At 51.3% G+C, this 27682-nt stretch overlaps 1 protein-coding gene and 1 non-coding gene across 3 annotated transcripts in view; one reads left to right on the top strand and one right to left on the bottom strand.

The window, feature by feature from the left end:
- Nucleotides 1–27682, top strand: part of PLXNA2 (plexin A2) — a 211432-nt gene that overhangs the window by 149538 nt on the left and 34212 nt on the right. Inside the window, exons 10-13 of one of the 2 annotated variants that reach the window (XM_045877130.3) lie at nucleotides 520–720; nucleotides 2476–2572; nucleotides 6529–6719; nucleotides 22238–22389. In XM_045877130.3, coding sequence (XP_045733086.1) covers nucleotides 520–720; nucleotides 2476–2572; nucleotides 6529–6719; nucleotides 22238–22389 — 641 coding nt within the window. The remainder of the gene's footprint in view (nucleotides 1–519; nucleotides 721–2475; nucleotides 2573–6528; nucleotides 6720–22237; nucleotides 22390–27682) is intronic. The other variant, XR_010412266.1, reaches the window with a different exon arrangement.
- On the bottom strand, nucleotides 4099–4229 carry LOC123847240 (small nucleolar RNA SNORA63). Its single transcript, XR_006791483.1, has one exon. It is a non-coding gene; the product is annotated as a small nucleolar RNA SNORA63 (small nucleolar RNA).

Raw genomic sequence — 27682 nt, 5'->3', positions numbered from 1 at the left:
AGCAAGTGTTTAGAGCGTTGCCGGGAGGGCTGATCCCCATTCTGGAAAGGCCGACTCAGCCGGAGAGGAGAAGCTGAAGCTGTCGATAACAGGATGCCCCCGGCCAGACCATGCAAGGGGGACAGGAGCTGGGGAGGGGATGAAACCGAGAGGTGGGTGTTCCAGGCTGGGGACAGGGACACACAGGGGCCTCTTTTATCCTATGTGGCAGGAGATAAAATCCACAGCCTGCCACACCGGTGCTTGGAAATTAATTCCTAAGTTGTAACATGCACACCAGATCCGGGACAACGTGTGGGCTGGGGAAAACAGTATCAAAGCCCCAGGAGCTAAGAGATAGATTTCATTTCCCCTGCCGACTCCCCCGTGCCCCTTAAATGAGGTACATCCTTCTCGTGGGCAGCCCACCCGGGTACAAGAGGGTCTGGCCGGGCCCCCAGGTCCGGCCCCCTGCCCCGGTTGAGATGCAGAGGAAGGTGTGAGTCAGGACAGATGGCGTCTCTCTGCTTGCTCCCGCAGGACTGTCCCCAGCTGGTGCCCACAGAGGAAATTCTGATACCAGTCGGAGAGGTAAAGCCAATCACTCTGAAGGCTCGAAACCTGCCCCAGCCCCAGTCGGGCCAGCGAGGCTACGAGTGCGTCCTCAGCATCCAGGGAGCAGTCCACCGCGTGCCCGCCCTGCGCTTCAACAGCTCCAGCGTCCAGTGCCAGAACAGCTCGGTAAGAGCGCTCACACTCACGCCCTGCCCACAGCACGGCTATCTCTCACACCTGTGCCCAGGTCTCAGCCTCACCTGCCCCAGTTCCCAGAACCCTCCGGGGCCACAGGCTGACCCCACATTCCCGGAGACAGAGGAGGGTGCCAGCACCCAGCACCCCTCAACCAGAGCAGAGGAGGTTGGTGGTGACAGAGGAGGCCGAGTGACTCGAGGAACCCCTGGCATCAGTTGAGAGCTTTGTGCTCTTCCTGAGTTCAAAGAGACCTCTTGGCCTTCAGTGAAATTGCAGTCAAAGCCAGTGGACTCCCCCGCAAACCGCCGTCGTCATTTAGGCATAAAGCAGAGGACGGCGGGCCAGGAGCTCAGCAGCAGTAGAATGGCGTGAGGGGAGGTGGCGGGGGGAAGGAGGGAGCAGTGAGTTCCAAGAGCAGCAAGGGTTAAACCAGTCCCACACACCAGACAGAAAGCACAAGGTGTTTAATTATAATACTAGCCCAGAGAAGATCTTTTTATCTGCCAACGCCTGTCTCTGACTATGGGGGGTCAGCTGGAGATGGGGGTGATGTGACAAAGGTGTTGAGGGAAGCTAATTTGCCTGGGAGAGATAAAGAGAATCTGGGCTTCTTATCAGGGGGCTGTCAGATTCCCAGGTCACAGGCGCTTGATAGAATTTGTAATCAGTGGAAGGCCGCCAAGCACAAGGCGAAGGTGGGATGAGAAAGAAATGCAACAGGACAAAGGGAAGAAGCGGGCGGGAAGGGCCGGGGGCAGGAGGGCGGACAGGGTCGTGGCCTGCCCTGAGAGCTCAGTGGCCAGGGTGGGCCAGGTCTCTCGGGAGGGGATTCCCAGAGGCCTTCTTCACCGAGGGGCAGGGCAGGGGCTGGGCCACCAGACGGTCTATTTCTGAAGACCAGCATGGGAGAGAGAGTGGACTCCTGGCCACAGCTTGAGGCCTTTCATGGTCGGCCTGGTCAGATCTGTGCCCAGAAGCTCTGAGCTCTTTCCGTAATGGACTGTTGGCCAAAGTAAAGCTCACGTGCAGCCAGAGGACCCCTGCGGTGCCCAGCCCACCTGCCGCTGCAGTCCTGTTTGTTGTGCATATGTTCTGCTCAAGGCTCTGGTGGGGTTCGCACAGCAGGACGTGGACTTGCTAGAGAGACTGGACTTGTACGTGAAAAGATGCAGAGCAGCTCTCAGGAAGTGAGAGACAGAAACTGGCAATGCTGAGGGACAGGGAGCTTGAGGCTTGGGGGAGGGATGTCAGAGAAGACGCTCTGGGGAAGGTGAGTCTGAGCTGGACCAGAAGAACACAGGCAGCTTGAAGGATGGAGGCCCTAGGGAGAGAGAGGCGTTCCTTAGGAGATGTGAGCTGAACGGAGGCAGAGAGGCGCTGGGGCGGGTGCGTCTGGAGACAGGTGGATTCAGAGCTTTCTGTAGGAGGGCAGTGGAAGAGAAGGTTGGAGAAGTGAGTTTGAATTTGGATTACGGGAGGCACTGAGCACCACACTAAGGGGTTTGGGCGGGATCCGCTTGGCATTAGTGACTGGGAGTCAGGGGGAGGGTGCCGTAGACATCACTCAGGCAGCAAATGGGGTTCCCCGGATTCTCCCTCTGCTCCTTTCTCAGCCCAGAGGTAGCCAGAGCCCCTGGTTTCTCTCCTGCTGTAGTCCTGGTCTTCCGAGATGCCTGCAGCATCCCTGACCCCCTGTGATAGGGAGCCTCACAAGCCGTGCACCCCATGCCCCTCTCCCCGCAGTACCAGTATGATGGGATGGACATCAGCAACCTGGCCGTGGACTTCGCCGTGGTGTGGAATGGCAATTTCATCATCGACAACCCACAGGACCTGAAAGGTGAGCAGCTACTTCCAGGTAGAGTTTTGATCTTTTCGTGACCCCAGGAAAGACTGGGGCTGAGGGATCAGAGCCGGCCAGCCGCTGTGCCATGAATAATACACTCCCTCTGTCAGCGGAACTCTTCAGAGGATCCTAAAGCAACATTTGGAACCATCAAAGGAGTCCTGTTGGGAGCCCTGTTTTATTACAAACAGAGCATCCGCCAGGCGGCTGCCGGCTCATCACGTTTTTCTTTGGCTCCCGAAGACTTTGAAGTATCTACAGAACCTGACCTAGGAAAGCAGCAAGCAGGAATGTCCTGCCAGTTTCCAGCGAAATAGAGATCTGTTTCCAATTAGGGTCTGATTCCCCTGTCCTTGGTCCCGTCGCTGCACAAAGAAGGTTTGTGAGGCTGCGCCCCTGGTTCTAGGGTCGGGATGGGGGACAGGCAGGAGGACGCAAGCCCACAACTGTTGCAGGGAAGCTCAGCAAGGAGCTGGGCTGACCCAGGAGGGACACTCCGTGAGGGCCACCCTCATTCATCGTCCTCCAAACTCACAAGCAGCTCCCCCCGCGCACCAGGTCAGCATCACCCTCCGCGCAGCAAGTATCAACACACCCCTCTGCTCTCCAGAGGGACAAAAGCAATTGCAATGTGACAGGTACTCGCTGTGGGTAGGCACTCCCTCGGTGATTTTCTGAGATTGTTTTCTTTAATCCTCATTACAACCCCGAGACGTGTGTACTAGTATTATTCTCATTTTATGGATAAGGAAACTGAGACCCAAAGAGTTTAAGAAACGGACCAGGAGTGCTCACTTCCCGCAGCACATATACAGAAATCCGAACGGTGCACAGATTAGCATTGGCCCCGGCACAGGATGACTTGCAAATTCACAAGGCACTCCAGCCTTTAAAGACAAATATGTGGAATCTTAAAAAAAAAAAAAAAGTCAAACTCATACAAACTGAGACTAGAAAAGTGGTTGCTAGGGGTTGGTTGTTTAAAAGGTGCAAACTTTCAGCTATAAGATGGATAAAGTCTAAGGATCTAGTGCAAAGCATAGTGTCTATAGTTGATAACACTGCATTGTGTAATTGAAATTTGCTAAAAGAGTACAACCTAAATATATATTTCTAATCACTATATATATATATATATATATATATATATATATATATATATATATATAGTGATGGATATGTTAATTAGCTAAATGGGAAGAACCCTAGCACGATGTATATGTATATTCAATCATCACAGTATATACTTTAAATACCCTATGATTTCTTTTTTCTTTTTTTTTATTTTTTATTTTTTATTTTTTTTTAAAGATTTTATTTATTTATTTGACAGAGAGAGACACAGAGAGAGGGAATACAAGCAGGGGGAGTGGGAGAGGGAGAAGTAGACTCCCCGCTGAGCAGGGAGCCCGATGTGGGGCTCGATCCCAGGATCCTGGGATCATGACCTGAGCCGAAGGCAGATGCTTAATGACTGAGCCACCCAGGCGCCCCTCAAGTCAGTGTTTTACTTGGTAAACATGTCTGAGACCATGCATCCCTGGCTGCTAAGCACCATGGCGGACAGGGCTAGAAAGGTAACAGCTTTATTTTGAGCAGGGGGCAAAGACAAGGCAGCACTTTACAGCTACATTGTAACTAGATCCTGCATCCCTTATGATTTCTTTAAGTCAATTATACCTCAATAAAGCTGAAAAAGGAAAGGCGGAGAAAAAAAACCAAGCTGAATCAGAAAGTAAGAGCCAGGATCCGAACCAAGGATGTCCAATCTCAGAGCTCACGTGCTGGACCACACCACTGTCCTTCCAGCAGCTCGGGCCACTGTGGGACGACAAGCCTTCTGCCCTCCAGATGCCTCTCCTCACACCATGAGCCACATCTCACTACACTTGAAGTAGCTAGGGCTGCCCCAGCTTCTCCCTCAGCCTGAGGGTCACCCATGGGCGTAGACAGAGGACCAGAGCCACCAGAGGCCCCCACCCACACGCTGGCATGGAAATCAACACCACTTAGGCTTGGAGAGAGAAACTGAACCAGGGAGATTTCTGCTGTCTTTCTCCTTATACCCCGGCCCAATTTCCCCACTGCTGAGAGATAGACATCCTCCCTGCTGAGGATCTGGGCTTGGTTCCCAGAGGTGGCCTTTGCACCTAGAGCATAGAGGAAAACGGCCACATCCAGGCTGTCACATGAGAGCCCTCCCTGGTGGCGCTCAACATCTTGGAGTGCCCAGGTAGCACCATCTCCATGTTCATGCCTCTGAGAGCCCATTTTTGGAGGCTGTGCACCGTGTTGGGTGGAGACGGCCACGGTACTTATGGACTTGGGTTCTAGAAACCAGGAAACGAGGGCTCAAATCCTGGCGCTTTCACTTATAGATGGGGGAACTCAGACTACATACTGCCCCTGCCTTCATCCCAGTTTCCTTCCCTGTGAAATGCAGGAAGGGATGCTCTCCTTTTGGGGTCAGCATGAAGACCAAATGAGGTGTGCACCATTTGTGCATGTTAATAAATGCTCACTCTGTAATTGTTCATCTTGAGATTCCCATTTCCTGCCCTCTACCAGCCGTAGGTATGAGGACGTTTAAATGTAGTCCCTGCAGCTGGGACTGAGGGACACTCGACAGAGCAGAGGAACAGGATGAGGACCCTATAGAGGAATAGAAATATGCCCCTCCCCTGAGGCCCATACCTGATCTCCAGCACAGGCACGCCCCTCCCCACCCCCCAGTCCTGAAAGCTCATGTCTGCTTGACCAGAAAAGTTGAAAATGACTCTCTGAGTATTCTACTTCTGGAGAATTCTACTCAGGATTCTGAATTCAAAACATCAATAGGCAACAACGAAGTCCCAGGCTCCCAAAACACAGTTCTGCAGCCTGGCGTGCCCCGGGCTTCTAAGTCAGTAAGAGACAAAAGCAAAGGCCAAGGGTCTGCAAACTCCAAAAGTGACCTGTTAAGTAGCTAGGTTGCCCTCTGTGGGAATGTCACCCCCCACTGAAGGGGCCATGAACAGGACTGTGTCGACTCTCTCTCCTTCTCAGTTCTGCCCGCACTTTGCCAGCCACCTGGCCTTTCTTGGTAACCTCTCTCCCAAACCACCCAGTCCCCAGTGTATGGGGGGCATGCCCCTCTCTTCTCAGGATCTACAGTCTAGCCGCACAGAGAGCTGGAATGGCACCATCCTAGCTTGCGGCACTAACCTTAGCAAGCTTCAAGAGTCACTATATATTGAGGTGTCTGGGTGGCTCAGTCAGTTAAGAGTCTGATTTTAGCTCAGGTCATGATCTTGGGGTCCTGGGATTGAGCCCGCTCAGTGGGGAGTCTGCTTGTCTCTCTCCCTTGGCCCCTTCCCCGTCTTGTGCTCTCTCTGTCTCTCTCAAATAAATAAATAAAAATCTTTAAAAAGAGTCATATGTACCTCTTTGAGCTTCATTTTTACCTGAAACGGGGAAATCAGTCCTTACCTGTTGTGATGAGGGCCCCATGGAGGAAAGACAGTGCAGAAGAATGTAGTGTGACCTCAAAGAAAAGAGAATAAGCCTGTGTGGCCCATCGGGTATGTTACAGGCACTGTGCTAAGCACTTAAGACACAGCACCTCACTCAAACCTCCCACGAAACAACGATCATCCTCATGTCATAGATTAAGTAAACGAGGGTTCAGGGAGGTGACATTCTGTCACATCGCTAAGGAAGTAGCGAGGCCACCATCAAAGCCCTGATGTGACTCGCTCTAGAGCCAGAACCCTTAAATAACATTTTCTGTAGTACCTTTCGACAACGAAGAGGCTCAATTTAGTATTTGTCCTCCGTCAGTTATTCTTGCAAGGATGATGGCGATCATCCGTGTTACCCATGCCGGGGACGGTTTCCGCCATGCCTCCCAGAAGAGGCGCGGTCGGGAGGAGCCCTCTCCAATCCCGCTGTGTCGCCCCCTCTCTTTGCAGTCCATCTCTACAAGTGTGCAGCCCAGCGGGAGAGCTGCGGCCTCTGCCTGAAGGCCGACCGGAAGTTCGAGTGTGGCTGGTGCAGCGGTGAGCGCAGGTGCACCCTCCAACAGCACTGCATCAGCCCCTCCAGCCCCTGGCTTGACTGGTCCAGCCACAACGTTAAGTGCTCCAACCCTCAGATCACCGAGGTGAGTCCCACAAGTTCCCAGAGCGGGGCGGGCTGGGTGGGCAGCGGGAGAGGAGTTCACATGGAAGAGTTCTTCTAAGTGTAGCGCACACTTAATGTGGGGTGTGGGAAGCCTCTCTCGGGCGTCTCGATGGCCCGCGTCCGGGCGTAAGTGACAAGCGCATGGATGTGTGTCCTCAGGCCGGTGTGTGGGCGTGTGCACACAAGGGAGGTAGAGCCAGCCCAGCCTCCCCGCCAGGCCTGCAGAGCCAGGTGGGGACGGGAAATTGGCTGCATGGTGGGTAAACATTTCAGAGAGTAGGTTTAGCTTTTCTCAGCAGAAATGTGATTTCGGGAGCCGCAGTTAGCTCCGAGTTGCAAAGTTGAACGTGGAAGAAGAAAGTAAAGGCAGTCACTACATTGGCCACTGTGCCATTTCCCAAGATTTACTCTCTGTCCCAATTTGTTGGTGCATTTTAATGGAAAGAAATAGGTAATTAATTATCCTAGAAAAAAAAACGATGTTTCCTGAATAGCAAATTGCAAAGGCAGATGAATAGATGATGTGAATGAAAAAGCAGCTGCTCGGGTTTTGAATGGCCTGGGAGAGGAATAGTTGTATTTAACTTTGGTTGCATTATGTGTTCATCACTCTTCACGGCTCCCTATTCACCGGATGTCACTTGTGCTTTGAAACTAATTGCACGTTCCTTATGGTGACTGGGAATAAAGGTGTGGGCAGGTAGCACTGTGGTCTACTCATTTAAGAAAGCAGTGAGGGGCTGCTCCTTTTCTGCCTCTTCCCTGAATGGATGCACTGCCCCTCTTCCTGGCTCATTTTCCTTTCTAGCCAAAGAAAGCACCTTTGGCTCTCACCTATGTCACAGAGTATTGAGAAGCTTCTGGAACATCCCTGCGATCATTCTGAAGCTTCAGATCCGTAGAAAGAAAACCCTCAAGATCAAATGAGTGTTGTTAACCTTCAGGTGGGTTATTTGAAGAGGGAACTGATATTTATTCAGTGCGCTTGGCACCGTCTCGTTTAATCCCACATCCACCGTGGGAGGTAAATATTTTCACCTCCATTTTACAGATGAAGAAAATGACGCTCAGAGGAGAGGCGTGGTTGCCCCAGTTCACACAGCTGATAAGTGGCAGACCTGGTATTTAAGCTCAGATTTATGGAATTAGAGAACTACTTGTAAAGTCTCTGATTGCTCAAGTAACGCAGCACAAGAAGCAGGGCTCCCCCTTCCTCGATGTCCAACCTTCCTAGCTAAGGTAGACCAGGAAGATGCCATCCATCCATGTGGCGGGGCATCCCCGGGGAAGCACAGCGCGGTGGGAGAGTGTCTCCTGCTAGTTAGGTTCTCATCATCCTGATGGGAAGATGCGGTGAGCGTGGAGACACTGCCCCTCAAAGATCAGACTTCTTCAGTTTCATTTTACTCTTGGACATGGCCCATGACAGTGTCTACTGACTCCATCCCCTGTCTTTATCTCGCTGCGGAAGTGCTTGCAGCGACTGCTGGTGGGGCCCCCGCCTCTGCCCTCACACAGCCAGCTCCCTGAGCTGCTCAGGACTCCATGCCTTCTCCCTGATGCCAGTGATTTCCCGCAACTGCTGGAACCTGCTCTGCCCTGTACTTGTCTTGCAGCTGTACTTGTCGGTCTCTGTGTCTCTGCGCCTGTGGCGTAGGGGAGCTTATATCAGGCAGGGACTCACTTCCATCAGCACGTCTCACCTCCCCCTGCCCCGGCTGCTGCCTCGGCCCCGTCTACTCACCGCCTTCCCAGCCCTAAGGCAGGCTTGTCCCTGGGAAATCTCTGCCTCGGTGTCACCCCTGCTCACTGACCGTAGACTGATGGGCTGCTCCATTCACAGAGGACACCCAAGCGACATGATGCTAATTAACCCCTGGAGGTAATTAGGCTGTAATTGATTTTCCCAGTGAAACAGCAACAGGAGTTGGAGGCCCCAAGCAGTGGGGTCTCCTGTTGGCGTTTTTCAAGTAGAGGCTGTGGAGAAATGAAAGAGCCTCTCCAGGGAAGAGAGACAAATCCATGCTGTGTCTCAAGCCATGCAGGGGCCATCATTCGGGGCAGGACATGCAGGAGGGAGGATCCAGGCCTGGAATATTTCATCCACTATGATCAGGAATAGCTCCTTTCATTTTGCGGCTCCTACCCTCAACCTCCCTTCCTTGCCCTGTAAAAGTCATCTTTAGTTTTTTTTAACTTTTCATTTTTGAAATAATTTTAGACTTATAAAAGGGTACAAAAATAGTACAAAGAACTTTCGTATACCCTTCACCCAGATTCTCCCAAATTAACATCTTATATAACCACAGTACAATTATCAAAATCAGGAAATTAACATTTATACAATAATGCCATGTAATATACATGCTTGATTCACATTGTGCCGATTATCCCATTGATTGTCCCCCTTTTCCTGATTGAGGATCCAACCCGGGGTCACATGTGATGTTCCATTAGCGTGTTTCTTTAGTGCTCTGGTCCTCAGTCTTTCTTTGTCTTTCATGACCTTGGTGCTATTGAAGAGTACAGGACAATTATTTTGTAGAATATCCCTCGGTTTGAAGATGGCTAATGTCTCCTCACAATTTAATTTAGGTGATATTCTCATGGCAAGGCGTACTAACAAAAATGTGGAGTACATGTCAAAAGTGCACAGGAGTCAACTTGATTTGGGCCCACTAGCCAAATCTGGGACAATTCTGAGTAAGAAAGTAAGTGAAACTAATTGACTATAAGCAATAGAGTAAAATAAGAATCTATGCTCCTTCTTGATACAAATAAATAAATAGTTCGTGGGGGAAGGAGGAAGCTCTTCTACTAGAATTCTAACTCAAAATGTTAAAGGACCTAGGGAAATAGAAAATTTGGCAAGATTTGCAGTAATAATTATTTCAGGAAGAATGGCCGATGGATACTAAAATTAGTAAATGAATGTATGATGAAAAATAGGATATTTATATAGTCTCAAGCCATCTCCCCACAATCTAATACTAATCTCAACAAGAAAAACAGAAACTTTACAGAGGAGAAACCTGGTAGACACTGCTTTTACCAAGTGGTGGAAGTTAGTATCACCAGTAATGGGAAGAATGGACCTCATGTGCCTCTCTGACATTTGTTACCAAAAATGTATCATTTGTTAAAAGTAACTTTTAAGAAGAGTCAGCTCGTTTTCTTTACCTTGGCTTTCTTGGCTAATTCCTTGACATTGGCATAGATCTTTTTCTTAATAATCAGAATTCAGTGGGATCCGTGCCCTTGTATATGTACCTCCATCTTGTCTCTGGCCCTTGCCTTCAAAATGTGTACCCAGTCCGTGCAAGCCCATCTGCAAGAGCCATTTACTATGAAGATCCTTCTTCAGGGATGAAAGGGGAAGGATTCTCTGGTGGCCGGTGCTGGCTGTTGGAGGCAGCAGAATTTCTAATGCTGGAAACAAGTGGGGTCAGGAACTGCCCAGGGGCGGGGAGATCAATGTGTGACCGCGAATGAGTTCTGCATTAGGGAAAGGAGTGGGCTCAAGCTTAGTTGAATGAACAGCTGTGTTCATCCTTAACCCCTTCTCACCCAACTGTTTCCATGGCAACCAAGCCCACCCCTAGAGACCCACCTCCTGTGGCAGCTACATGGAGGACAAGTCTTAAGAATTGCTCAGTCTGCATAAACTTCAGGTTCGAGCCCCCCTCAGGACCCAGCATCTGCTCCTTCTCAGCCAGCCTGTGGTGTGATAATGATGCTGTCCCCCATGAGAGGCATCTCAGGCTGCTCCCATTCTAGCTGTCATCCGGTGTCTGTGCACGTGTCTCCTGTTCAACCCCGGGGACAAGAGACGTGCAGAGCTTTGGAGAGGCCGTGAGATGCCTGGTCCGCCACGTTGCTGTGCTTCCAGAACTGCTAGGACCTCAAAGAGGAGGACGTTACAAGCCACCCGCTAGAAAGGAAGGCCCAGAAGCAGTTCTTCTGATGAGCTGAGAAGGGGCAGCATCGGCAGAACGGGAAAAAGAGACCGAATATGTGTTTGGGGAGAAAAATATAGGAAGGGTCAAGGGGCTCTAGAGCTCACATGACAGAGGTCTCCACTCAAAGTGACTGTGTTGGTCAGCTGGGCTTAGACAACAGAAATGTATTATCTCACAGTGCTGGAGGCTGGAAGTCCCAGATCCAGGCGTCGGCAGGGTCGGGCCCTTCTGAGGGCTGTGAGGAGAATCTGTTCCATGCCTCTCCCCTCACTTCTGGTGCTTTGGGAAAGCAGCAGTCTTGGCATTCCTTGGCTTGTAGACGCATTGCCTTCATCTCTGCATGACATTCCTTCTTATGTCCGTCTCTGATTTGTTTGTTTGTTTGTTTGTTTGTTTAAATAAGGATCCCAGTCATATTGGATAAGCACCCACACTAATGACCTCATTTTAACTTGATTACCTCTGGAAAGATACCTGTCTCCAAATAAGTCACATCCTGAGGTAATGGGAATTCGGGCTTTCACATATGAATTTGAGGAAGATAAAATTCAACCCATAACAGAGCATTGCAATAAATAAGTATTCATTTAATGAGCGACTGCTGCATGCCATGCACTGTGCCAGGCTTGGAAGCTATCACATGGAAAGGTTAGTTCTGTGAGGGGAGGCAGGGGGTGTAGTCCCTCACTGCAAAGCCCCAGCCTATCCCTGAACATGGGCCACCTGGAGGAGGCTGGAATCTGCTTGCCCTGCAGGCCACTCTACTTCCTCCAAAGGACCTAGGACAGAAACTTCTCATCTACACACTTTGCTGTTGTCTCTGTTTAGAAGGAGAACTACAGCAGGGTTCCAGGTCTTGACACCTAATGAGGACACTTACCTCAGGCCAGGGACATGAACAGACATGATCCACATCCTAGTTCTGGGAGTATTAATAATAGCCAGACTCTACTGTGCACCAGGACCTTTGCATACCTACTCATCCTAACAATCCTGCAAGATGCCCAGAATTATCTTCATTTAAGAGTTGAGGAAACAGTGCTTAGGGAAGTAAATCGTTTGCCCAGAGTCACCCATTTGGTTAGTGGCGGAACGAATTCAAAACCAGGACCTTCTGACTCCAGAATGCAGACTCTCCCCACCATAAAATGCCAGCCGTCTTGGTCAGAGGGATGGGGGGTTTTTCCCTGGCTATACACTTTTCCACCTCACTCCACTGCAAGTGTACCAAAAATATCTGTGCCCAGGATCAGAATTCTTTTGGAAGGTCCCAGGGGAGGCCAGAAAAACTGGGAGCATTAGCTACCCTTTGTATTGAGCCTTAAGGTGACCTTCACCTGTCTCCCTAGACATAATTAGATCTACACTTATTCCTATGAGTGGTGGGGGAGCAGGAGGAGCATTTGGGGTGTGTTTAAACTTAGGGTGACCCCTTCTTGCCTGTACAGGATAGAGGTTACTTTAATTTTGTATGTTTATTAGAGTTATCACACTTGATCCAGTTGGTTTCTGGTTGTGTCTATCAGTGGGGTGATGGGGTTGAGGTGAAAGTTGGAATTTACGGAGCCTGGTGGTTCGTTCTTTTCAAGCTAATGGGAGCCCGGAGGATGGGGCCTACATAGCTCACACCTGCAGGTGATGATAGAGGTCAGGGGGGAAGAATAAGCAAAGCAGGCTTGAAATGCAAGGGGCAAATCTCCAGTGTTGGGGTCCTCAGGTATTGGCCAGGAACCTATCACCATTTGGGTACCAAAGAATATTCCTATGTGTTTCTGAACTCACCTGCCACATTGCCCAGTAAGGCCAGTCTGATGCCAGGCCGTAGGGGGGCTGGTTTTACCCTCATCTCTCCATTGACCATGTTGTAGATTTTACTTTGTGAATTTTTCAGTGTCACTAACTTGCCAATCCCTCACTAGTTTATGCTCAGGGAACATAAATTCTCTTTAATACTATCTTAGGTATGTGTAACTGGGAAAGAAAACCAAATGTAGAAAACCATGTGCATTGCTTTCTAAAACCAAGCAAAAATAACAGTTGATACAATATTTGTTGGAGATGATCCACTGCTCTTGCATTCCTTCTGCTCTCCATTTGCCCAAATAATTGAAAGTAGATTTTTTTCTTTCCTGGATTCTCTCAGTTGTGAACGCATTTGTGAAATTGGGGAGTTGAACATTTACAAGTATTTATCTGTAAGGCTGTACCAAATCTCTGCAGGAAAGGCCAAAAGCCACCTGCCCAGGGCCAGAAAGACTCGCTGCAAAGTTCCCAACAAATAAATAAATATGTCACCTCGCTTTCCTGAGAAACAAGTCAGCACTCTGATCTCCCGTTCATTTATTTGCAGGCCTCATTAATATAACATCACTGCAACAAACAGCTAACGGGGGATGGTGTCAGGATGAATAATGGAGTTACTCTGCTGAGATAACAATTAGGTTTTGAATGTACTATCAGCTAAGACAGAGCCAGCAAGGATTCATGCCGGGTAGGAGAGCTGGCGCTACCCAGGCCAAAGATCCCCACAGAGCACATCAGCTGGGCTCTGGCCCACCCTGAAGAGCGCGCACACTCGTATGCACACACGTGTTCACACACATACACGCCCAAGGTGGAAAAGAATGTGACCATTGGCCATCTTGAATCCAGTATCCAGGTGTCTCTGGCTAAGCACCAAGATGGCCTCAAAATGTGCAGGCACAGAGTCGGCCCCACTGCCCTCTAAAGTCAGGAGAACTCTAAGCAACAGGGAAGGACTAAGTGGATGAGTCCGAAGATTAGCTCCCTCTATACTGGCAACTTGTCCTCAGTGGCTCGTCCTCATTCGGGGGCCACTCGGGGCGGAACCCTCTTGATCCCAATCTCAGACACGGGAGCTTTTACTACAAAGCATGTCCATCAGCTGGGGGGTGTCCGTCCTGGAGTACCTTCTCTGGGACCCCCTCCCTTGGCTGCTCTGGGAGGTTCTGATGGCAGTCTCTCCCGTGTGCTCTTAAGAACCCAGGCTAGGGTGCTGACAGCCTGCTGGAGCCATGGGAAGAGCCAGACAGGCCCAGCAGAGAGGCAGCCATGCTGGACCATCTCCACACCAGCCACTTCTCCTCTGGATTTCAGCCAGCATGACTTCTGCCCAGACTTCTTCATCATAAACTCATAATAAAAGTAACAGCTACCTTTTCCTGAATGCTCACCGGGCACCTTATAACACTCACGCAGACCTTATAACAACTTGTATGAGGTCAGAGCTACTAGGATCATTAGCCCCATTTCACAGATGAGGAAACCAAGGCATTATGAGGGGTGACAACGTTATCAAAGGCACCCTGCTAATAAGTTTTAGCACCAGGAGTTAAGCTACAGCTACTTGATGCTAGAGCCCCCGCCTGTGACCTGTATACCATCCTTCATCTCTTTCCTGGGCTCATTTAGGAAACCAGAATTCTCAGTCCACAGGGCTGGAGTGGGGAAAGGTGCTGGCATGGAGCGCTCATCCAGCCTGCTGCCAAGAAGGAGAGAAAGCCAGTCGTCCATGCTCCAGGCATCAGACTGGACAGGCACAGGCAGAGATGACAAGGGGGCGAGACCGAGGGGGGGCATGTGCACATCCACGGGGGGAACGGAAACAGAGAGCAGGGAGGGAGAAGTTGACAAGTTCAAAGACATGGCAGGGACCAGCAAAGCCAACTGCAGAGATTCTTGGAAAGTCGTACGTTCTGGCCTTAGCCCGGGTAGAGGGGCTGGGGGACCTGAGCAGTAGGATAGGGCATGAGTTCTCCTGGCTGATGACAGAGGGGTCTCTTCCGGTGCAAGAGGATGGTCAACTCAGGCAGTGTCGTGTGGAGGCTGGAAGACGGGTGAGCTGGACCTGGTGGGCTCTGCCACTCACTATGTAACTTTGGGCAAATTACTTAACCCCTCTGGGTGCGCTTCCCCATCTGTAAAAAGGAAATTATAATAGGACCTCCCTCACAGCTTGTTTTGAGCTCTAAGTGGGATAAAATATGTAAAGCCTTTGGCACAATTCCTGGTTCATGATAAGTATGATATAAGGGTATGCGATTATAAAAGAAATGAAATAAATGATGGTCGGCAGCATTATCAGAATCTTCAATAACCAGGAACCAGTGTTCAGTATCCGTCTTCACTCCCACCATGTCTATCAGGCAGGAGATGCGAGCCGAGGAAGCCAGGGGCACAAGGATGGAAGCCGGGCCTTGTTAGGCTCCCGCCAAGGAGCGGTCTTCCTCTGACCCCTTGAACCCCTGCCCTGCAGGAGCCCCCCCATGCCACCCTCCAAGGCTCCGCTCCCCGGGGCAGCCCTTCGGAGCGCCCCAGCTGTAATTAGTCAGCCGCATCTGCTCCCGCCCTTGGGCGGCTTTGTGGCACAGATCCCTCCGAACTGTTCAGTTAGTGGCTGTAAGAATGAGGGCGAGTGTAGCATCATGGCGGCTGCTTTCCAGGTCACGGCACCCACGGTGGAAAACAAACATGACACAGTCTGGCAGGAACACAGATTTGGCTGGGGTGCCCCGGAGCTCAGCGGCACTCAGCGGGGCTGCGCGGCCGGCAGGTGGGGTCTGAGTAGATGGAGAAGTGGCTTCCCAACACGAGGCTCTGGGAGGCTTTGAGAGGGCCCAGCAGGAGACTAGCTGGTCCCCTACCATCAACACAGGCCAACCTCATCCCACATCCTACTGCCTACTCATCTGGGCACAGGATGTGCTGATGAAAAGCCCTCGGCCAGACGTGAATTAGCCACCTGTGTACCTGGGCAAGATCAGTGACTGCTTCTTGGACAGGGCGTAGGGCTGTTGGACGGAGGCCTCTGCCCTAATGCATTCCCCACGCTCTCCGTCTGAATGCCATATATAGACAGATGTTTTATTCTACAATCAGTTAAAAAGCTCTTCAGGCAAGGTCATATCATAGATTCCCATTACGATGCAAATAAAGGTTTCTTTCAGGAGAAGAGACTAGCAGGGTGAGAGGTACCTAAAATAGGGGAAGGGACCCCAGGGAGGAAAAAAATAAAAGGACCTGGGAAAGAGACCTAGGGGTTAGCCTCCCTCTGGGACTTGCCCATGGCTGGCCTGGTTAATGGCGTGTGTGACAAGCGGAGGGTAGTCATCTGCATGGGCATTCCTCACTCACCTCAGGCGGGCCTCTGCACCAGCCACAAGCCTACTTTGGGTCATTACACTCTCAGAGGATGCCTGGAAGTGCAAGGGTCCAGAGAAGAGCATCTGAAATGATCAAAGGGTTTAGAAAACAAGAGCTTCCGACAAAAGGCTAACAGAATTGCAGAAGTGCAGGCCAGGGGTGCCTTCATTACTGAAGATGTCTGACAAGGAGACAGCTGTTCACTCATCCATTCAATGAGGAATCCACCAGAAATTGGCTTAAATGAAACTAAGAGAGACTGCAGGAGGAACTTCTTGAGATTCGGATGTTACAATACTACGTCACTCCCGAGCCACACATAGACAGCTCCCTTCTTCCAGCCGTCCTTATAGAACACACTTTGCTCTATGGTCTGGTTGGGACCAGCGTTTCCCAGTAACGGAGAACTGGGGATACTTATGGAAGGCTGCTGTGTTCCAGGCAGTGTGCTAAGGATCAGGTTGCTAAACAAAAGTGAGATCGTCTCTGTCCCAAGGTAGTTATTATCTTATTGAGAAAAGAAGCAGTTTACAACCCAGCATGCCCATTACTTTCTCTGGGGCATTCACAAAGGACAGTGGGAGTGTAGGAGAGGCTGCTACGGAATCTGCCTCAGGGGGTCAGAGAAAGCCTCACGGGGGAGGCATTTTTTAGCAGAGGCTTGCAGGAGAGGTAGGCCTCTGTCAGTGGACATGATTGGCCAGTGGGGGGAGCGGCGTGTCAAATGCACATCGCCTTTAGACCCTATAGCCCTGGGGACCCTTAGCTCTCCCCAGGAGCACGTGTAGTACAGGAGAGAGCTGAACTGGAGCTCTGGAGAGGTGGGCCGGGAAGGAGTGCACAGCGGGAGTCAGCACAGAACATAGGAGGGCCGTAGCCCCCTTCACCCCCCTCTCAGCAACAGCAGCTGCTTCTGGGCGCTTCTCTGCCTCATCCCCTACTTCTGAGGTCCACAGAGGAGAAGTTAGATAGATTTCTGGTCCACAGTAGAATATGTGTTGAGCAGCATGGGGGCTGAAATGATCAATATCTAAAGATCCCAGCTGATTTCACAAGTTTCCAGCTCCCCTCACCCTCTCTCTACACCCTCACTACACACACACACACACACATACACACACATCCGTACGCATCCCACACTATCAAGCCATTTGTTTGTGTGGGTGTCTCATTCAGAATTACTTTCCTGGAAGCATTCATTGAGTTCATTGTGCGATGCTTTGCCTACCCCAGAATGGCTAATCGCCAAGGGAAAAAGAAATGGCTCGAAGGGAGGGAGGAAAGAATGAAGACCATTTTAGACAGGGCCAGTGTCCTCCCAAATTTATTCTGGGTGAAAGGGTGATGTCTGGCTCAGAGTATGCTTCTGCACAGGGCCCAGAATCCCCCAAAGCCAAGGCCCTGTCCTCGGCAGCATGGACAGGCTCAGGCTGTAGGACACCTCTCAGGCTTTCTCCAGTCAGCCCGTGGGCAGCTCTCTGTACCACTCCGTCACACCAGCATCTAAGTTCCCCGGTCCCTGTGTCCTCCTTCCAGAGAAACAGAAAGATTTCCAGCCTCTGTAAACTCCCCACCAATGCCACCATCCCACATTGTCGTGATCTGGGAAGCCACAGATGCGGGGGGAACTCGGGAGAGGAAACTGCCAATTGTCAAGACCTGCTCTCTAAACCACCGTCCTATTAGGGACTTTACAGATGTTGTCTTCCTTAACCTTCAGAACATCCCTGGGAGGGAAGTAGTGTTACCTGTTTTCTGATAAGGACATTGAGATTGAAGGTCACGTCGTTCATACGTGTCAGGGCTACCATTCAGATTCAGGTCTGACTTATCCTCTTCCTGCTGCAGGTGCTCCCTGAGATCAGGTAGGCTGTCTTCCCTCTCCCAGAATAGCCAGCAGCAAGGGCCTTCTGAAACTGGAAGCCAGGACATGTGGATCTGACCACCATCGCAGCCCTGTCTTGGTTCCCCTCTGTCTTTGGGGGTGGGAGGCATCTATATAACTCCCATCCTGCTTTTTCACCCTCACCTCTGTAGGAGGCTAGCTCTCCCCTGCCCTGGAGCCCCACAACTTCTTCCTGATCTGAAAGCCCCCTTTGTAGTTCTATAAGCAGAGGACTCCACCAACTTGCCTCATTGTAGATCTATGTCCTTCTCCCAAGAGAACCAAGCTTTGCAGATGTTACACTGAGCACCCTACAATCTAATGCTGCTTTTAAGATTGTTTGTGGGCAATCTCTAGGGTGGACGAGGGACCCCACAGCTGCCTGGTCTGAAGTGGTATCCGAAAAGATCCTCTTCACTTTTTTTCTGGAGAATAAGTCCTTTTTCATCAAGCCTGCCCTCTGTAGCTTCTCCCCAGTACTTGGTCCTGGGAGAAACAAGGAAAGCAGGAGGCCTGGGTTTTTACCACCCCACGCCACCGCCCAGACATCAAGGCCCTTCTACTCATTCTCCGAGTCCCCTGGAAGCCCTCAGGTATTAGGGGATGTGTCTGACAGGATACCTTTTTCTGTTCCCTCCCACCTGAGCCCAGACCTCCACCTTGACTCACTCTGATTTTAAGCTGGGGAGAGCACAGGACATAGTATAAGATAGCAGATGTGGCTGAAGAAGTAATGAAGATCAGAACTTGAAGGACGAGGGGCGCCTGGGTGGCTCAGTCGGTTAAGCTCAGAGTATGCTTCCGCACAGGGCCCAGAATCCCCCAAAGCCAAGGCCGATCAGATCGGTCTGATCTCGGGGTCTGGGATCAAGTCCCGCATCGGGGTCTCTGCTCAATGGGGAATCTGCTTCTCCCTATCATCCTTCCTCTGTGCTCTCCCTCTCTCAAATAGATAAATAAAATCTTAAAAAAAAAAAAAAAAAAAAACTTGAAGGACAAGTGCCAGGCCAGGAATTAGGGACTTTGCCTTGACAGTGGTCAGAGCCATTAAAGGTTTTCTGAGCAAGCAACTAGTCACCTGGCCAGGTATGTGTTCATGAAGGTCACCCAGTGACAACAGGAAGTTAGCTCTAACGTTAGACCATGGAGGCAGTTAGTACAAGTGAGAAGTGGTGGGGCTCTGCTTATCGCCGCCCCTGGAACACAGAGCGGGGCACAGATTCAGAAGATGCTGGGGCATAAGATCTGAGAATGCCTGGTGACTGTTATTTATTATACATGGTAGGTAGGTGAGGGAAAGGAGATAGGTGAAGGTGCTTGCAAGGATCCTGGCTGGGTGCACAGTGATCCCATTAACCTTGAAAGAGAATCTGTGAGGATAATCAGGTTGGGGGTGGAAGGAGGAAAAATTAAGAGTTCATTTTTAGACACGGTGAAATTTGGGGGTCCTGAGGGACATACATGTGGAAGTAGAGATGTCCAGGAGCAATTGGATATATGGATATGGAGCTCAGCAGAGAGGTCTGAGCCGACAATATAGATTTGGAAGTCATCAGTAATGGAGACCGGGGGAATGCTTGTGCAAATCAAATGCTCACCACCTCAGCTATGTTTGGGAAATCCTGACTTTTACACATCGGTTTTGTTTCAAGCAAGGAAGATGTAAGCTGTGTGCCTCGTAAACCCTAGGGCATGCTGGTTGCTTAATGCCCTGACCCCAAACCCCTTTGCCACCTACCCCAGGTGCTGTGTGGGGAAGAAGACCCCCAGGGCCCCAGCAGCCCCCAGGCATTTTCCAATGACCCGTGAGGACTCTCATTCTCCAGGTTTGGATTCCAGCAGCTGTTAGCTAGCTTACAAGTGATCAGGCTGGTGTCTCCACACCCCAAACTAGCTATCTCTTTGACACGTGTCTTCATGCTAAGACTACAACACTTGCTAACAATTAAAAAAAAAAAAAAAGTCTTTCTTCTGTAAACAGTATGCCGGCTTATGCAACATGCACATGCTTCTGAGCAACTCTGTTCTGGCAGATGGACCTGCAGCCCCTCCCAGGGCCCACGGTCATATCTCGGACCCCAACCCTTGAATGTCAGAAGGGGACCCTTCGATGATTTACCAGCTGGAGGAGGCTGCCTCACGGGTCCTGCCAATGCTGCTGAACATCCACAATACAATCCCCACATGCTACCTGCGAGATGGAAATATTTTTAGGCATTCCAGAAGGATTTCGTTTCACAGTTTTTCTGAAAGGTTGTAATTAACTGCAGCGAGCAAAAGAATGTATTTTTAAGAATAAAAGTAGGGGAAGGAGAGCAAAGCAATCACCACAGTTTCGTCAGTTCTTTTTGGTAGATGGGTTCTTGTCATCCAGGTGCCTGGGGGAGGGGTAAGAGGGGCCTGCGGAGCTCATTCGTGGATCAGAGGAGAACCGGGCACTTGAATTTGCTCAGAGCAAATTCTTTCTGACTGATGTCTCCTGCAGGGGCATGGAGGCATCCCTTTCCCTGTTCCTCATTAACAAGGGTCCATCTCGCAGAGCCAGGGAGGCTCAGGTTCCAGGGGAGAGTGCGACAGCCAAGATCTCGTATGGGTTATTTTTAGATCCCCCTGGGGCAGGAAAGCTGTGGGGCTACTGGTTCCTCAGGCCAGCTCCTTTCTCTCCATAGCGTTCTGCTTCTCTGGCTCACGCCCAGCACACAGAGATGCCTCTGAACTACCTCCACGATCCTTCCCTTGATTCTTTTCATGAATCTTGTTTATTTTTATTCAGAAGGTGGGATATTTTATTCCCAGAGAAGGAAGCAAGAGCCTCAGACAAGGTGACCTGGGTGAAATGAGCCCCCAGATGAGAGAGTTTATGGCCTAGCCCGTCAAGGAGGGAGGGAAACCATGCCATGTAAGACTTGTAGAAGAAGATGGGGGCAGGAGGTCTGAGTTCAAGTCCTGGCTTTGCAGCCAACTTGCTGAGAGCCCAGGAGTCGGCCGGGTGGGGAGGGAGGCCTGTTCCGGTCCTCTTCCCCACCATCATCTCTTCTCTGCCCACCATCACCTGGGCATTCATGGCCAAGTTGGTTGTACAACTAATGGTGCTCACATCACAGGAAGAGTTCAGTGCCCTTTTGGGGGGCAGGGAGGAGGGAAGAGTTTCCAGAACCTTCTAAAGCATTTCACCTGTGCTGACCAATCATCTCTGCCCTGGGGCACACTTGACCCCACTGCCCACTGGATGCTCCACCAGTATGTACAGGGTTAAATGGAGGCTCCCAGTGGGACCCAAGCTCCATTTGGGAGATTTCTGGTGGACTCTTGGCCTTGACCAACCCACCTTCCCTCTCTCCATCTTTCCCTCCCACCCCGTCTTGCCTTTCTTATGGTGTAGTGAGAAGAGCCTCAGACTTTTTTACAACTATATGTATAGGTTGTACAAGAATCTTAGTGTAAGATACTCTGAGCCTGCTTCCAGTGATTGAGTTCATGTCTAACTTCCTCCTACTTCAGATAAGTATGGACCACAAAGGATAAACCTACTCCCTGGACTCTATCTGTTCCATCCCAAAGAGCTGCGTTTTTCCAAGAGCCTGCTCTAATCCTGGACAGACGTTTATACCTTGAGAGAGCTTGATTTCTTTTCCCGTTTTGGGTCAAAGCAAAATGAGACAGCATTTGGTGACTGAATTAGAAACTAACTGAATGATCCTTGCTAATGAGAAGCCAGCAAGATTTGGAAAACCCTAAAGTTATTGTTTTTCATGGTTCCAGCAGGCATCCTGGGATTTTTTTGCAGCACAATGTCAAACACACTTCGCATCTTTCATCATACCCCCGAAGCAGGACCTAATCTTGGACTCCTCCGGGCTCCCACCGCTTTCCTCCAAATCCATCTTATCACTGTGTGCCCCGCATCAGCATTATTTATGGCTTCCTTTATCGCTTTCTCCTTGACCAGAAGTTACTTGAGGGCAAATTTCCTGATTTCCTGCCTGTTCACCGTTGTAACCCCCACAGTGTCTAGCAGACAGGAGCGGCATTAATCGCACATTACAACTAGAAAGCCCTTTCCGCTTTACAAAAAGCTCCTGGACATGCCCTGTTCGGTGCTCCGAAGCCAGGTTGATAGAAATGATTATCCCCGCCTTCACAACTAAGAACTGGGGTCTCAGGAGATGATGTGACTTGATCACATTCAGGCAGCTAGCGAATTAGAGACACATCTCAAATAAGGATTTTCTGCCTCGCGTCCAGGCCTTGCTGGTAATTTTTTTAAGTATACGAATGCATGAATGAATTAATGACCTCAGGAACCGAGGAAGTCCTATAAAACGAGATGATGTCAGGAGCCTAGAGAGGCTAAAAGGTGGAGGAAAACATGCTCCGTTCCCCCAGATTCCGGGTGTGCACGGGGTCCCCCAGTCTCCCGGGGCAGGGCAAGGGCACCGCTGCCTCTCCTCTGTGGCCCCGCAGGTTTGTGATCCCATTTCCCTCCCGCAGATCTTGACGGTGTCTGGACCACCTGAAGGAGGGACTCGAGTGACCATCCATGGCGTGAACCTGGGCCTGGACTTCTCTGAGATCGCCCACCACGTGCAGGTGGCTGGGGTGCCCTGCACCCCCTTGCCGGGGGATTACATCATCGCTGAGCAGTGAGTCCAGCGCGCTCTGGCCCGCCCTTTTCCCAGGCAGCTTCAGGGTGGGGACTCTTCCTTGCCCTTCTCTGGGACTTCTCCAGGATTCCCTCTCCTCCCGTGGACCCTGCCCCCAGAAGCCTGCCCAGGGCCCTCTTCTACCCCACCTCCTCTCCCAAAGGCTCATATCTATGCGATTCCCTGTCCCCTGGTTCCTATGGCACCAGAGCTCCCGGCTCAGCGCTGCCCCTTATCCCGTCTTCGCCTGGCCAGTGGTGACTGAGCCATGTTCCCAACCAGCCCAGGCTCTTCCTGGGTCTCCCCGGCCCCTCCCCTGCCCGCCCCCATTGGAATGCAGCCCTCGCGGTGGGCTGCAGGCAACAATTTGTTTGGCTCATGGGGCTCTGACAGCAGCTTAATCCGAGCAGGGCCTCCGCCGGAGCAAATTCATTTATTTCACTAAGGGAAGTGTCAGCTGGAAATTAGAAAATAGGCGTGTAGCAGCGGACAGGCGAACGGGGCTCCAGGAGTGACATATGTTCCAATTTGGGGCGTTCATTTGGCAGTGGCGACCGCTGTGCAGTCAGTGGGCAGGAGGTGGTCACAAAGCTGGGGGCGGGAGTGTGGCAGGAGGGATGCTTCCCCCCAAGAGACAGTGAGGGGGAGTAGCCAGATCATTATGCATAATTTGTCAGGTAAAGTGGGGTCAGGTCACCCTGGTTCCATTGAGAACACAGCTGGGCCATGGGTGCTAGGAGCACTCTGAGAGCAGGGCTTGTGGGCGGGGCTTCTCTCCCTTAGCTCCACCCCCGGGGCCCCAGGCCCCTCCCCCTGACGTCCCCAGAGCCTGCCTCCTGTAACAACCAGAAAAATGACATCACTTTATCTCTGTCAGTACTTGTACTTCTCATCCATTATTTCACCTTAATTGGGAAGGACTCTTGAGAGATACATGTTGCTATCGCCCTTTCCAAAGCAGGAGAAAGCCAAAGGCGTGGAGAAGTGAAAGGACTTCCACAGTTCACTCCGGGCTCAAGTAGCCTAGGCAGAGCTGGAACTTCTCCTCCAGGGCTCTCCATCTCGTAAGAGCGATGGGGCAAGGCTCCTGGACAAGAGTGCTCGGAAGATCCCATGATCCATCAGCGAGTGGCCTCTGGGGCCAGGGCTCACGATTCTGACATGGCCCAGAGCAGGGTTAGAGTCAGAGGGGTGAATCCCCAGACTCTGAGGACCACATGGAGTCTGCTCACCCCTGCAGTGGTGACAAGAAGGAGCCATTCTGATCCTTTAGACCGGATCCTACCCTGACAACCTTATCCCTGCAAGGACTGAATCTTGGAGGAAAGACTGGCTGGGTCTCCAGGAAAGAGATGAGGGACAGGGGAAGGGAGTTGGCAGAAGTTGTGCTTCGCAGCCAGAAGAGGAGGGGAAAGCCTCTGGGGCGGGAGGCAGGACAGCCTGCAGAGTTCTTCCCGGTCAGTGCCCTGCCAGGCTGGGCTAGACACTCGGTCCCCCTCCCCAAATCCACCTTGGCCTCAAGGACCTGCCTTGAGCCTCTAGACACGGGCCAAGTTTCCAGCTTGGTGAGAAGCCACGGAACTCCAAAGGAAAGGGTCTGGGGGGCAACAGTTAGGGCTTTGAGCTGAGAAGTAGAGGCTCCTGAGCAGGTGGACATGGAGCGCTCATGAGATTTGGAGTAAAGGTGGTCTAAGTCCTGGCTGCTCTACTCACCAACCCTGAGACCTTAGCAAATGTCCGCTCTCTCTGACCTTCATCAGCCTGATGGAAATCATGATTCCTACTGCACGGGCTTTGGGGGACATTCAGTAAGATGGAGAAAGGGAGACCACGGTGTGCCGTAGGAATGTGAGGAAATAGTCTATCTCTGAAATCAAAGGCACCACCCTCACCCAGGGCCACGGGGGAGAAAGTGCCGAGAGACACGAGAAGGAGGATGTGAGGGGAGCCCAGGGAGGCCACTGGTCGCCAGGGGTCCCAGCCGAGACTGGTGGCCAGGCACCCTGGAGAATCTGCATCGCGTTCTTCAGGGGCACGGGGCAGGCAGGAGGGAGCAGGCACTCTCCGCACCTCGGCTGGTGCAGCCCTGCTTCCCAGCCGCGCCAGGCTCATTACCACTCTCGAGGGCTTCGGAGTTTGTGAACATCATTAAAGCCTCGTCCCAGGCAGTGAGCCGCAGGAGTAATCGTTACAGATGTCTGGGAGAGATGAATTTGGCTAAAGGGGCCAGTGCAGTGCCCCAGGTGCGGGCAGGATTAGCGGGCCCAGTAACGACTCACCATATGCTTGGGCCACGCCATCTATCACTCAGCAATTAGGTTAATGTTGGTTAAAAGGCCCCACTTAGTCCTGCAATCAGCACCCCACCGGTCTGTGGAGGGTGAGCTGAGTCCATCACAGGACATTTTCTGGGTGATAAGATGCAAGTGGAGGCTGAAGCTCAGCCGCTTCGGGGGACAGGGACTCTGTGAGAGGGACTCAGCCCAGGTCCTCAGACCTCCGTCTCCCCCCCACCTCCTCTGCTGCACCTGTGAACCAGTCATGGCTAGCTGGATGTTAGGTGCATGTGCCCCCACCCCAGGAGTGCACACTCAGAGGGAGAAAGGCACCATCGCTGCCAGGCTGTGGGGGGTGGTATGGTAGGGCGGGGAGGGCACTGGACTGGGGGCCAGGAGCTCAGCTATTGGTGAGCTGGGTGACTTTGGGCAAATGACTTTGCTCCCAGATTCTCAAGTGTCTCATCTGGAGAGTGGAGAAATAGATGATCTCTACAATTGCATCTATGGTCCTTAGGATGTCAGAGCAGTAAGCTCTATGCCCCCATGGAACTGCAGTTCCTACCATTAGAGAGCCTGTGGGTGTCACGAATGTGTCTCCAGAAGCTCCCTCTCAACCAGGAAGGAGTTGAACGTCCAAATGTTGAAGCTGGACGGTTATTAGTCAAGCTCCTCATTTTGCAAGGAAAAAATTTAGGCATCCCCAGCTATCATCTCCTTACGATGTATAAGGAAGCTTCGAGCCACCAGAGGCACCAGGAGGAGGCCGAGAAGGCAGGAGGCCCCCAGAAACCAAACCGCAGGAACCTCACCGACTTGTAAGGCTTGAAGGAGGCAGTGGTGCACGCACTGCAGCCCGGGGTCGTCCGCACCCAGGAAGGTAGGGGGCATGGGTAGTCAGCTCTCAGAGTCTTAGGAACACAGCTGGCACTTCCCCACCCTCGCCCCTGCATCTCCCCACACCCCCAGCAACCTCAAGTGCACCCCCGCATGGCTGCCGTGTCTACCATGCCCCCTCCCCAAAACACATGGAAGGCATTCCATTGATTCTAGAAGCAATAGAACAGAACGGTCAAAGGCACAAGCTCTGGAGCCAGGCTGACCTGAATTTGAGTCACGGGTCTGCCACTGTGTTGGTGGATGAGTCACTTAGCCTCTCTGAGCCTTAGTGTCATTGGCCAGAAAACGGAAATGATAAGACCCACCCTTGGTTAGGAGAACCTGAGATGCCACGGGATCCTGTCTTGTACAGCGCCTGCCCCCTACAGTGCCTGCCCCGATCACGGCTCAGTAAATCGTCGCTCTTAGTATTATTAAGGTACCGAATATGCCTTGGCCTGACCCTCATTCCTCCATATAAGCCTTTCTACTCCCTGCAGCTGCCCTTGCTTCTTCCTTTACCTTCCTCTCTCCCTGAGCTCCGAGAACAAATGCCTACAACAGATGCACTCAAGGATGCCTCTCCATCTTTCGGCACAAGCACCGCATCCCAAGAAGAAAAGGAAGAAGGGTTAGAAGCCATTGGGGTTCTTCCGCGTGCTGATTCCTTAGGATTCTCACCCAGTTCTTCCCTACCAACCCACACCCTTTTCTACGGCCCACAGCTGCCCACCGCAGGATGAAGTTAAACCTCGGGGAGAGGAGGTGGGGAGAGGTGTCAGGTTCAGTGCCGAAGAAGGGAGCACACAGACCGTGGAGTTGAGGCCAAACCCCTGTTCCCCTGCATCATGCCCTCCCAGGTGGGGCATTCAGAGCCAACAACAGACACTCAGCCTTGGACGCTTGGGCAGTGCTCATCTCCCATCCATCCCTCTTGTCCCAGGTCCTTGATATGGAAAGCTTATCTTTTGGGACATGAGCCCTAAGTAAGAAAATGTTCTAGAAAAGACGGTGCACCAAAAGGCTCCAGGTCATCGTTAACTCCCTACAGAAACGGCTGAACAGGCCCTTCCCAGCCTTGTCCTCTCCTAGATGGACTTCTGGGCCTAAGGAAGAAAAAATATGCCCCCGACTTTCACATGTTCTCCTATTTCCTCTTTCCAGGACGTCAAACCTACCATGATTTCCTCCTTTCTTCTGGAGGATGACTCTAGCACAGAGTGGGGGGAGGGTGGGTAGTGAGGGGCAAGAGGGCCCCGATTAGAAGAGAGGGAAAGAGATTTATCTGCTCCCCCTTCTTATTTGTCCTCCTCTTCCTGTGCAGTAGATGACAGTCTCCTCTGAAGCCCCTTGGGACCACAGGGCTCTGTTTGTAGGCTGGCAGGGACCCCACACAGGGGCAGGTGCTAGGGCCCGGGAAACAGGATGAGAGATTTGTTACTCCAAGCAGGTAGCGGCATGAAAATAACCACACGCAGTACCTTAAATTAAGCTTCTCATATGCTCTGCTAATGAGGTTTAAGAGGACAGTTACGTGTAAGATACTAATTGATCATCACTATCGTCTTTACTCTGGGTTTGCAATTAATTTATTTATTCACAGAGAAAGGGAAGGGAGAGTATGCTTCCATGTGCATTCAGTACTTTCTTGTTGAGTCTAATATGCTAAACGTAGTAAGACAGTTATTGCATGTTAAGTCAATATTCACCAGGAGTTAAAGTACTTATTTGGGATTAACTGTTATGAAGAAGGTGGAGACCTGCGTGGCATGCCGTGTGTGCGAGTATGCGGTGTATTTGTTTAATGCAAGTTTTATTACTTCGAAATGAAATCTGTTTAGTTACCTTCCTAGAGAAGCTGGGGAGATAAGCAGCGCCTGGTTAAACACCGACCTTCCCCACGGTGCCAGGGTAATGCTTGGGATTAGTGTACCGGGCTCTGTCCTCCTGACTTCCCACTAAGCAGACTTGCCAGGGGCACTGAACTGCTCTGAACTCTCACATGGTGTTGGGAGGAAAAGCAGAGTCCTTTCTTCTGTCCCTAGCTTCCTTTTTTGCCGAGCCTGGTGGGGCCCTTTCCCACCCGCCCCATGCCTTCTAATTCCAGGCAAGAAGAATCCCCAAGAACCTGATTTCTT

The sequence above is a fragment of the Mirounga angustirostris genome, unplaced genomic scaffold (genome assembly GCF_029215605.1).
Source record: "Mirounga angustirostris isolate CCGP_5_RB_7025 unplaced genomic scaffold, mMirAng1.0.hap1 SCAF_6, whole genome shotgun sequence".
NCBI classification, from domain to species: Eukaryota; Metazoa; Chordata; class Mammalia; order Carnivora; family Phocidae; genus Mirounga; species Mirounga angustirostris.
Note: the sequence above shows the minus strand (reverse complement) of the source record. Positions and strands in the feature narration are given on the sequence as shown.